Source organism: Phalaenopsis equestris, unplaced genomic scaffold, assembly GCF_001263595.1.
Source record: "Phalaenopsis equestris unplaced genomic scaffold, ASM126359v1 Scaffold000223, whole genome shotgun sequence".
Taxonomy (NCBI): domain Eukaryota; kingdom Viridiplantae; phylum Streptophyta; class Magnoliopsida; order Asparagales; family Orchidaceae; genus Phalaenopsis; species Phalaenopsis equestris.
Window position 1 is genome coordinate 2,307,245 of NW_018164665.1, and position 12,837 is coordinate 2,320,081.

General features: G+C 37.4%; 1 protein-coding gene across 2 annotated transcripts in view; it reads right to left on the reverse strand.

Moving 5' to 3' along the window:
* Nucleotides 1-11,819, reverse strand: part of LOC110023189 (exosome complex exonuclease RRP46 homolog) — a 33,903-nt gene extending 22,084 nt beyond the window's left edge. For both annotated transcript variants that reach the window (XM_020722468.1, XM_020722469.1), the window contains exons 1-3: nt 11,563-11,819; nt 11,171-11,294; nt 3,588-3,701 (exon numbers count right to left, since the gene is read on the reverse strand). In XM_020722468.1, coding sequence (XP_020578127.1) covers nt 3,588-3,701; nt 11,171-11,282 — 226 coding nt within the window. In that variant the 5' untranslated portion in view covers nt 11,283-11,294; nt 11,563-11,819. The remainder of the gene's footprint in view (nt 1-3,587; nt 3,702-11,170; nt 11,295-11,562) is intronic.
* Between the last annotated feature and the right edge of the window lie 1,018 nt (nt 11,820-12,837).

Genomic DNA, 12,837 nt, shown 5'->3' on the forward strand with positions numbered 1-12,837 from the left:
CGGACAACTCTGACGCTAAAACAACATTAGTCTAACGTCGATTATTTTTTCAACGCAAATTCACAGTGACGAAATCTTTCGATGCTTATTCCAACGTTAAAAAATACCTGACGCATTTTTTTGCTGACGAAGCCCGTTTTAACATCTTCATTCTTTTAACGTTAATCCGATACTAAACTCAATTAGTTTTGGAAATGCTCGATGCTAATCCTATAATTTCCAATAGTGCGAAAGTTTGTAAAGGGATACAACACAATAGCATAGCCACCGACGAAGCATCTGAAGAAAGACAATTTTAAGTGGGGGGAAACCGCAAAACAGGCCTTCTAACATCTGAAGAGTCATGACAAGTGTACCAGTAGTAGCACTTCCAAATTTCAGTAGACCATTTGTGGTAGAGACAAATGCATTAGGGTATGAACCGGGAGCAATACTCATGCAGGACCAGCAGTCGATTGCTTACTTTAGTCAGGTGCTCACCGTTAGGGCGAGGCTCAAGTCAGTTTACGAGTTGGAGTTGATGGCTATTGTATTGGTCATTCATACGTGGCAAACCCACACAGCACAACACTTTCTCGTCAGAACAGATCGGAGAAGCTTGAAGTGTCTGTTGGAGCATAGGATGGTGATTGAAGAGCACCAGAGGCGGTTGTTCAAGTTGTTGGGATATAATTTCGAGATTCAGTACCGGCCAAAGTTGGAGAATAAAGTCACGGATGCCCTGTTGAGGGAAGGGGGAAGAGCCTCAGTTGGCATCCTTAACAGTATCATTGGTCCTCAATTGGGAAGCAATGAGACAAGAGAGCGAGCAAGAAGAGGGATTGAGGAAAATGCGAGTAGAGTTGCTACAGGACACAAACAGTCACCCAGGAATATCAAGGACATCGAAGTACATTCCAAGATTATCGGAGGAGTTTCACGGCAGAACAATAAGGGACATTCCGGAGTACAAAAGACCTACACTCGTCTATCAATAAAGCTTTAATGGGTGGGGATGTGTAGAGATTAAGAAGACATGGTGGCGTGTTGCAATGTGTGTCAATGACACAAACACCTGACCATGGTGCAAGAAGAATGTTGCAACCCCTAGCCTTGTCGGAGAAGGTTTGGGAGAAAGTAACCATAGATTTCATAGAGGCTTTGCCCTGATCAAAGGGGTTTGCAGTGATTCTAGTGGTCGTGGACCACCTAAGCAAGTATAGCCATTTCATTCCATTACGTCGCCCCTACAAATAATTCTCAGTGGCGACAGTATTCATATGGGAAGTAGTTCGCTTACACGGAGTACCAAAATCAACTATATCAAATAGGTACAAGGTGTTCCTCAACCACTTCTAGAAAGAGTTGTTCTGGTTACATGGGACAGTCCTTAAGAGGAGCACTGCATATCATCCCACACAAATGGCCAAACAAAGGAGGCCAACAGGAGTGTGGAGACATATTGGCGTTGCTTTGTATTGGAAACGTCAAAACTGTGAGTAAAGCGAATTGCGTGGGCAGAATATTGGAAATATACATCATAACACACCACGACACATACCACCCATTTCAAGATTTTGTATAAGTGAGATCCACCTCACCTGATACACTACGGGCATAGCGCCACACCAATATACAATGTTGACTAGTGCTTGGAGGAGAGAGACAGAGTATTGACAGAGCTCGAGGGGTACAATTCTAGCCCTGGAACATGGTTTACTTAAAGTTGATGCCTATTGACAGAAGACATTAGCGAAGAGGAGGAACAAGAAACTTTCTTCGCATTATTTTGGACCCTACGAGATTACTGAACGCATTGGGGCACTAGCCTACCGTTTGAGGCTACCATCATCATCGACAATGCATCCCGTGTTTCATGTTTCTCAGCTGATGCGTGCTATCGGAGATCATACACCCTCGTTTTCACTACCGTCGACACTAATGGAGGATATGGAGGTGGTTCTGGAACCTTTAGAGGTCAAAGGGGTGCGTCTGAGGGTGACAGGATCAAAGGAGGTATTGATTAGGTGGAAAGATTTGTCAGACTAAGAAGTTATGTGGAAGCCTTACGAAGGTATCCAAAAGCAGTTTACATCATTTCACCTTGCGGACAAGTTGCTTCTTTGGGAGGGGAGTGTTGTTACGCCCCTCCACTGCTTTGGCGAAACTGGTACAAGGAGCACTGGTCTGAACTGGCCAAGCTAAAGAAGAGGGAGGCCGGTCCAAGCGAGACAATCCTGTTGCATGATACGGGACGCAATTCCAACACCTAGGCGGAAGTTACGAAGTCGTTGCTCGCGTATAGAAGGAAAGAAATTAAGAGGAATTTGAGTGGAAAAAGTAGGGGAAGTGTTTAGGAATGTTTCGGCTGTTATTTGACGTCTAAGTTTTGTGGAGAGGCGATCTATCTCTCGAACAGTGGATCATAATTGTATCTTGCTTATTTTCTTTTGGTTTTAATAAGAACAACCTCTTTTGAGTTTTTTCACTTATTTATTGTAATTTCGTCACTGTTTGTTCACTGATTTTGGTTTCGGGTCCTAACAAAAAGTCTTCAAATAACATAAACCAAAAGTAAAGGTGTCCAAACCAGCTTCTAAAACAACATACTTATACTAAGACATGAAATTAAGTCCTATTAAAATTTGCAATAGGTAAATAGGACTGACAGAACCCAGCACTAGCATTGCAATTGAGAATTTTCCCAACTCGGTCTCTCGGGATGAAAACCCCACCCCGCTTCTGATACCGTGTACACAAGCTCGCGGGTTTCGCTCCCTGTATTTCAACCATTTGAAACTTGTGAGTGAACTGCCAATAAAGAGAGCAAAGTTGGTCGGCACTACGAATAGCAGTAATATCATTATCTAAAATATCGATCAATAGCTTCTCTACATCACAAAGTTATAGTCTGCGTCACCACCAAGCAAAGTTTCCTTCATATTCAAACTTGAGCACAAACAATTATGATCATCTATATAAATTTTACAGGTAATTGCATCTGTAAATTTTTAAACACAAATTAGGGAAGTTACAGGACAATAAAATCTCTAATTTGCTCACAAAATGTATCCTCTTCGTAGAAAACCATCAACCTAGGCTGTTGTAGCTCATTATAAATGAAGCAATAACGAGAGAATTGAAAGGTATACTCGGTCTGCTCAGTTGACGGTTATTAATTTTAAGGGGCATGTACATACATACCAACCCAATTCATATGTTTTTACATATCTAACATCTAAACTTAGCTTGTCACATTTACACCACCCTATTTTAACTTAGAAATGGTGAAATACAGCTTTTCACGTATAGGTAAGATGGTATGTATGTAAAAATTAAAGATTAGGTGATAGATATAAATGCATATGAATTGAGTGATATGTATGTAAATCTTCCTAATTTTAAATGTCAAAGAGATAAGGCAAAATTGCACAAATTGGGTGTCAAATGACCTATTATCATTTTGACAATTGAAATGCTAGCAAAACATACACTATCCACATACAAATAATCAAGGAAGGGGAAAATGTAAAGTGAATGATAAACAAACTGCAGGAAAGCGGTATGTGGTTCTCAAAACATGAACACATAAATGATATGGATAATACCTATAACACTAGTTTTTGGCTTCCAAATAACTTCAATAGAGGCTTTTTCTGGGTTCTCGCCCTTTTTGGTTCCAGCTTTCGGTCCAAATACAGCGGCCAATACAATCGTGTCTCCTGTTGAAAAAGGAAGGAACTGAAAGAGATGAAGTTTTAGAAGAAAATTATTAAATTCTGCACAAGGGAAGCATTTAAATGCAGAAATTAAAAAAAAAAGAAAAAAAAGGAAACCCTTCAAGAATAAAGAAATTGATGTCAAATAATCGGTAACAAGTGGAAGGGCCATCCTAAGCTAGGAAACCCATGGCTGTGGAATGATATAAAAACTAGAGATCAGTTCTGTAAATGTACAAAATTTTGGGCTTGCAAAAGATATAGGAGTAATCAAATAGTGAGGGCATGGGTTTTAATCCTTCAAAAAAAAAAAAAAAAAAAAAAAAGAGCAGTTCAAAGGTTATATAAGGACATTGTTAAAAATTCATTAAAAACGACAAAAGCTAAAAAAACATTTAAAGCTAATATTTAGTCTAAGTCAAAATTATAGAATAAAAAAAAAACATTTCCAGTACAATAATACAATAAACTTGATAAATGTAAGTAGAAATAATTAAAGCCTAAAGTTTTTAATGCGTAAATCATACAAATTTCAAGTCACAAATTCCTAATATATAACACTTTGTTGCTCAAGATACAAATTGAAAGGACAATTAAAATCAATTCAAACAAAAGTCAATAACAGAAATTCAAGATCAAGATAGCTCCCCAACACTCTGAAATCCTCATACTTCTCAGAAATCAAATTATATCAAAACAGGCAAAATAAACTATCATTGAACCAATAGCATCAGAACAAGAAAAAGAGGAGAGAAACAATTCACTAAAATAAACAAATCTTATTCTAGTGCAGCGGCAGAACAAAAAATCCCAAACTAGGGAAAACAAAGAAAAGGAATTATCCGGTGAATAACCAGATTAATTCTGAAAAAGCTGCTATGTACGATTACAACCTACTATTTCACCACTACCACAGGCTCAAGTTGTTTTTCACATAGTAATAACTAAAATTACTAAAATATTCACCACATATAAACAAGTACTAATGTAAAATAAGGAATAACAGTGAAGGAGATTAGGTGTATAAGGAGAATGTTGCATCAGTTGTCCTCTGCTTCAAAAGAACTCGACTCAGGTTCGGAAACTTGTGTTGGACTTTCATCTAGTAGGTGATGAGCATGATAATAAAACGTTAAATGTCAGAGAGATATTTAGTTCAGCTGAAAGTTAAATGAAATAAGCATTGCCAATTATCAAGGCAGCCAGAGGAAAGGGGCCATATTTTCGTGGTTTCAGCTTAATGTGGGTTCTAGTAGGAAATCTTTCTTTACCCAAGTAGATCATAACAAGACCCCGCATTAAATTCCTTATTTCGTCGTCGTTGATCAGCCATCTTCTTATGCTTTGCTGGCTGAAGTTTGTCTCGGACATTTTGTAGCATGATGGATGTATTTAGCAGCCTTACTAATGAGATTTGCAAGAATAGCCAAGTCTACAGCATGATTTGGTGGCTTCGTATAGACTATACTGAAAGGAGTTCGGCCAATTGAGCGATTTACCATGGAATTAAAAGCAAATTCTGCCTGACTAAGGACTTTATCCCACCTCATGGGTTGCTCCCTAGCTAAACACTGAATCAAATTAACAAGAGCAATATTAATTACTTCAATTTGGTCATCGGTTTGCCGAAGATAGATTGAGCTAAATTCAATATCATTTTTGAAATTGCTTCACAACTCAAGCCAAAATTGACTTAAAATTTTGACATCTCATCGGAGATCAACTTCTAGATATGCCATGCAACCGGATAACATCCCTAAAGAAAATTCAAGCTACAAGAATGACATTAAAGGTCTTCTTGCAGGTAGTGAAATGTGCCATTTTTGGAAGGCAATCCATGATGACCATGACAGAATCAACTTCGTGTTTAGTCTTAGGTAAGCATAATATAAAATAATTGATTAGAACTTCCTAAATGGATTGTGGAATAGGGAAAGGATTATATAAGCCTGTATTTTGTGGAGAACCTTTAAAAGTTTGATAAGTGATGGCATTTCTCCACAAACCTACTCACATCCCGTCTTAATTTGGGCCCAAAAAAACAAAAATTGTTCTTTAAACCTACTCACATCCCGTCTTAATTTGGGCCCAAACAAACAAAAATTGTTCTTTTAATTATAATTATGATAAGGTTTTATCTCGTCTGAGATGAGTTGCTAATCGCCCTCCATGTAGTTCCTTGATTAATTGTATTCGAAAAGATGTTCACGGAATTAGGGGTGTAAGAAAATTGATCCAACACTCCAACTCAACCCGAACCCAACTCAAAAAATATGGATTTAGGTTGACCCAAAAAAATTTTTGGGTTGGGTTCATGCTAAAAATCCTAATCTGTTTAATTTTTTGGGTTGGGTTCATGTTAAAGATGCTAACCCGTTTAATTTTTTAGGCCAGGTTTGGGTTGATCCGTTAATCCTAAATCGAATTGAAATCAACCAACCAACCTGGAATTGAACTAAAATTGACTCAAATTTTACCCGAAATTGATCCAGATTTAAGCCAAATAAGAGTTATTCTTTATGTTAAAAGAGTAACACGAGTTAGGTTCAAGTTAACCAATTGAAGATGGGTCCGGTTCGAGTTGGCGAGTTGAAGACGGGTTGGTTTTGGGTTGGGATTTTCAAGCCGTATAATATTCAAGTCGAGTTTCGATCTGACATATCATTTGGGTTAGACCCGTTGATCCAAATTGGCACCCCTACTCGAAATACATAACAGTTTTCCATTGAGCAAATACCATTATTGTAGTGAATAATCAGTTATAGGTTGGTGAGCTTTGCGGTGTTTCCATGGCTCAGCAGAGTAGGAATCAGAATCCTATAGTTCTTCAACTAATTCCATATAAGTTGTACTTGTTCGACGAGTTAAGAGGCTAGCCATCCGACTCAAGGCATCAGCCACTCTGTTGTAAGTTCCATACTTATGTTTCAGAACAACTTAATTTCTATAAAAATATTACCCATCTTATATGCATTCGATTCAAATTCTTTTGAGTTTATAAAATTGTAGTGACCAATGATCACCAAATAACATAATTCCAAGGAAAATATGATTCTCAGTGTTTTAAAGCTCTTACTACAGCATACAATTCTTGTTCATAAGTTCACCACTTTTGATTGGAAGTGCTTAATTTTGCATTGAAATACTCAATAGGTTTGTTTTTATGGAAAAGAACAAAGCCAAATCCAATAGTATACCCATCAACCTCCACTTGAAATAGTTTGCTAAAATCTGAGACACTTAGTGCAAGAGCTGAACAAAGCTTTTCTTTAATTGAATCAAAATTCTTTTGTTGGTCGACCCCCCAAATAAAGGTCTTTTATTTGAGAGTAGTTGTTAAAAATTGGTGATAAATTTTTTACAAATTTCATTGGATCCCATTATAAATTGGTGATAAAAAATCATAATGGCCTCAAAATTTCATTGGATCCCATTATAAATTGTGATAAAAAATTGGTTAGTCCGTGAAAGCTTCGAAACTCCGTAATATCTGCAAGGATTGGCCTGGATTTAATGGCTTCTATTTTCTGGGGATTAATATGAACTCCAGACTTATTGATAATATAGCCAATGAGCTTGAGATTGAAAGAATGCTAGCAAGAAGCTTGAGATGATGAGCCAACAATGTGTTGTGAATCAACATATCATCGAGGTAAACAACAAAACACTAATCTAAAATAAGTTTGAGCTCTTCATTGATAAGTCTCATAAAAGTGCTAGGTGCATTATAGAGCTTGAAAGACCTCACACGCCATCCATACAAACCTCTTTTAGTTTTGAAGGTTTTTTTTTATTTGTCTCCAGGACGAATTTGATGATATCCACATTTTAAATATAATTTAGAGAAAATTTTTGCATCAGAAAATCGATTTACAAGGTCTTAAAATTGTGGCATAGAGAATTGGTATTTCATTGCGATTTTGTTAATAGCACTACTATCCACACACATACATCATCCTCCATTTTTTTTTTTTTTTGGTACAAGCACCGCTGGCACTGCACACAGACTTAAGCTAGGACAAATGTATTCATTGCTTAAAAGATCATCAGTAATTTCCTGAAGTATTGTTTGTTCGGGCTTAAGTGATATAAAGTAAGTTAGGTAACACAGCACCTGGCAATAAATCTCTTTGATGCTGAATAACTTTCTCTGGAGGTAATTCTTTTGGGAGTTCAACCGACATAATGTCTTCTAACTGCTGCAGTAGAGTGGCAACACCAGCTGGTAACGCAAGTCTGAAGTCTTCTGTTGGTTGATTGATGACTTCCATAACCACCACAGCAAATAAAAAGGTCTATTTTTGCTGTCCGCTAGAAGTCGCAATCCAAGAACAGTTGTAAAGGCAGCCTTATCAGTTTTTTATTGGTCTGCTATTTGGGAATTTCTAGAGTTCGTTGGCAGCAAACAATTTTTTTTTATTTTGTCATTCAAGAACATATACATTGCTTCAACCATCATACAAAGCACTAGTATCACATTGCCATTGTCTTCTGAATATGATATGATAAACATCCATTTTCACAACATCACAGATAACTTCAAATCAAAGTTATTTTCCTATGGAATCTGACACGATTTAATCACAACTACAACAAACATCATTTTTAACTTATCCAATTTTATATGGATTTGGATGTTTGAAGGTCTTCAATTGAAGGGCCGTAACTACACATTGGGATACAATAATTTCGGTGAAACCATTATCAAAATGTCACAAAACTTGCCATCTGGTGCGAAAAATATGATGCCTATGCGATGCCGTTACGCACTAGGAACTACTAATTTTGTTCCAAAATACAAGAGAGAAAATCAACTTCCTCACCAACTACATCTTCACGCTCTTCAGTAGAAGGTATCAACAGGGGCCTTCAACCAATTCTTGTTCTCCTTCTAGTTGCTGAGCCTGACTCCTATTGGGCCATTCATTCATTTAATGACCCGGCTATAAACAATGTAAACACTTTGAGGTGTCTGGTTTATAATATAGGCTATCTTTGGAGTAATTAGGCTTCGCTAGAACCTTGCCATCAGCATTGGAGAGGCCTGCGAGCTGTTGCACTTGAAGGGATCTGGGTTTAGCATTGGGATTATTACTTTTTTGCAAGTCGGTGGAATCTTCTCCACAAGATTGCCTCCAAGAACTAGCTTTAGGAGTTCAGGCTAATTGAATTTCAGCTTCGCAGGCGAATTTAATGGCTTGAGAAAGTGGCCATGCAGCATTAATTTCAAGCTCGTCTTGAATGGAATCTCTCAGGCCTCCGATGTATCCACTAGTTGTTGATCTATTTCATTCGGTTTTTTTAGTTCATTTAAACAGTTAAACCCTTCAATAGATACACTGACTGTGCGGTTTCCTTGATAACATTTTTGATATTGGTGATAGAGCATTTGCTCGTAACCAAAAGGTAAAAAATGCCCTCACAATAGTTGCTTCATCCTTCGCCAACTCATAATGCAACTTCAGCGTTCATGTTTACGGGTTTGAAAAAGTTGAACCCACAAAGCAATGGCTCCTCCTTTAAGCTTACATACATAACTTATTTATTGACTAGAATATCCATACAACAACAACAACAAAGCCTTAATCCCACTACATGGGGTCGGCTACATGAATCCTTTTTCTCCATTGTGTCCTATTTAGTGTCATATTTTCATTTAATTCTAGTAACTTAAGATCATTTTTTATACGATAAGCCCAAGTCTTCCTAGGTCTACCTCTGCCTTTCTTAACACAAGTCGGATCTAAAACATCTACTCCCCTAATCGAATCATCAGATGGTCGACGTTTAATGTGACCAAACCATCTAAGACGACTTTCTCTAATTTTGTCCGTCACAGGAGCTACACCAACCCTATCACGGATATATTCATTTCGCATTTTGTCTCTAAGTGTAAAGCCACTCATCCACCTAATCATTCTCATCTCGGCAACACTTAACTTATTGGTATGCTTCTCTTTTACAGGCCAACATTCAGCGCCATAGAGCATTGCAGGTCTCACCACCGTCTTATAAAATTTTCCTTTCAGTCTAAGCGGTACTTTTCTATCACACAAAAGGCCCGAAGCATTCCTCCACTTCAACCAACCAACTTGAATTCCACTATTACATCTCCATCTATATCACCATCGCTTTCAACAACGGACCCAAGATATCTAAATCGTTCATATCTAAATCAAATAGTAGCGTCCACCGTTGGGTGTTACGATCATTGCAGGATGCAAGGATATAGGATCTGCCTGTTAACTCCAACCATTTGAGTATGTCGCGGATCTTAAGTGAACACAAGTTCTCCCGAAGCATGTGTGGTATGCATGCTTGTCAGTGTGAGTGTTGATGGATAATGACGATGTTCCAAATAGCACTCAGTTCAATCCTCATTTAGTCCATGAACTTACGAAACTCAATGGTAAGGTGATCTAGCCGTCATTAGAGATTAAAAGTGAGCTTGTGCATACCTTCCCAGCAATCGTCATCGTTGATAAATTTCAAACCGCCATCGGCCTGATAGCTCTGATACCAAGTTGGTGCAACGAGAAAATGGAAAATCCCAAACTAGGGAAACCAGAGAAAGGAATTATCAGGTGAATAGCCAAAATTCTAAAAAAGCTGCAATGCATGATTACAACCTAACATTTCATCACTAGGACTATGAAAAAAGCTTTCTTTTCACGAACAACTAGTGTTTGACTCACTAAGTAGCTAGTGTTTGATTCGTTCGAACTCGAATTATAAATGAGTTGAACACGAACAAGCTTTTGTTCGATCGTGTTTGGCTCATTTGGTCTTGAATTAATTATATAATAAATAAATAGTGCGTAAAATTTAAAAAGTGGTATTTTTTATATGATATCAAAGATTTGATTTATATATGTGAAAAACAAAATTTAGGTATTAGATATGTACATGCCCCTTGAATGCCACACAATTCTTATGTATTTGCATATTCAACGCCCAAGCTTTCATATTTACATGCATAGAACTCAAATTTTTATATCACACAAAAAATACCACTATCACCTACTCCTAAAGAGTGAGATAAACCTTTTCATGTGTAGGTTTATTACACAAAAGTGTTATAAATGTAAAACTAAAATTTTCAGTGTTAGATATGTAAATAGATAAGAATTGTGTGGGGTGTATGTAAATTTTTGAAAATTTTATTCTAGTATCAACTCCTGTATTTTGGAGACATCTGAGTCCCCGGTTTATAATTACAAAGACCCTTTGGAATTTCCAATGCATCGATCACAGAAAGAAAGAAGCAGGAAAGATTGAAAATAATCTAACAATGAGTTACCAGATGATAGCCTTTGCATATTCAGATAGAACCATTATAAAAAATGACATCATACAAATGTCAAAAGTAAACAAAACTATTGCATCAACGCTTGCAATTATATCGCAAATCAATTAGGATGGGAAAAAAGTAACCGAATAGAGAATATAACAAAAATAACTTTAGGGTTTACCTTGAGACCATCGAGCCGAACCATGAGCTCTACTAAGTAAATTTCGAGAACAAGTCAGAGGCCTTAGTTGGTTCATTGTTCGACCATCGGCTCGAACACCTACATCCAACATCTTTTTCCTTGCCTGAAGAATAAACAAAGCAAATGTGATATTCTGAAGAGCAGAAAAAGGGAAGAAATTTTCCGAATGCGAGAATAACCAACTCTGGCATTTCCAACAGAGCTCGAACTCGAGATCAAGCCCGTTTCGAGCTCATCGGCGAAGCACAAGCTCGCCGTCGTAGTGTAGTGAGATACGCAGCTCTGGATTTCGACATTGGAAGCAGAAACGAAGGCTCAACAGCGAATTCGGCCGCGGAGGTACCGAAGAGGAATATATGAACAAGAATTACCTTAAAATGAGGCGTGGGAGAGGTAACGACGGGCGATGGTAGCGGAACCACGTCGGCCACGGATGAAGGTTGGTGGCGCAGATCGTCGAGTGTGATGGGTTCCCGTAGTGGAAAGCTGAGTACTGGTATCCAGCGAAAGGAGAGAGAGAGAGAGAGAGAGAGAGAGAGGAAGAGGATGAGATCAGCACTACCGAAGAGTCGAGAGTCTGGAAGCCGGGAATCGGAGCGAGGCGGGAGTGAAGTAAAGAACAGGGTGATACTGATGTTAACCTAAGGGGAACTTTGGATTTAAAATAATGAAATTTCACCAAAAAATTTAACTTTTTAAAAAAATAATTAAAGGTTATTATCAATCAAAGCGTAAAGAACAGGGTGATACTGATGTTAACCTAAGGGTAACTTTGGATTTATAATAATGAAATTTAACTTTTTAAAAAAATAATTCAAGGTTATAATCAATCAAATTGTATAGCTATTTATAAATAGGAGTCAAAATCTTCATTAAATGTTTATGTAATTTGTTGATCATAAAAGCTTTTAATTGATCGTCTTTCTAGCATAAATCATGTATGTTATAGTTGTGGCAAAGTTCATTGGAAATTTGTTCTGTGCCAAAAGATTCACGGCTATAGAGTGATAAATTAACGTTTCAACATTCTATGAAATTTATTACACATAATAGAAAGTAGTCGTAAGAGCTGCCAAGATTTTTTATGTAGAAATCCCTAACAAGAGAAAAACCCACAAGTCAAAATAATCTCACTATATGATTTAAAGTACATGGGTCGACATTTTTCCTTAATTAGGGAAGATGAAATTACAAAATTGATGTACAACAATAGTTTAACAATAATAGGTGTAATCAAGTTGTAGTTCTTATTGATAATAGCGATAACGAGTTGTAAAGGCCGTAATTGATTGTTGAAGGTAGCAGTCTGTCATATATATTTTAGATGGTGGTTGTGATAGCATTTGTTGACATCTGAGGTCGTAGTTTGAAGTTGTAATAGCATCAGTTAGCCATCAAGATCGTATTTAGATGTTGTAATAACAGTAGTTGGTTACATAAACCATAGTGGGGACCTATAATAACATTAGTTGGCCACCATGACTGCAGTTGAAAGTTGCATGAGCAATCAACCACATATGTCATATTTGGTTATGTAGGCCTTAGCGGGGAGCTGTAATAGCATCAGTTAGTCATTGATCAATTGTATTTGGAAGTTGTATGAGCAGTGAGCCACATTGATCGTAGTTGGTCGCATAGGTCGTAGT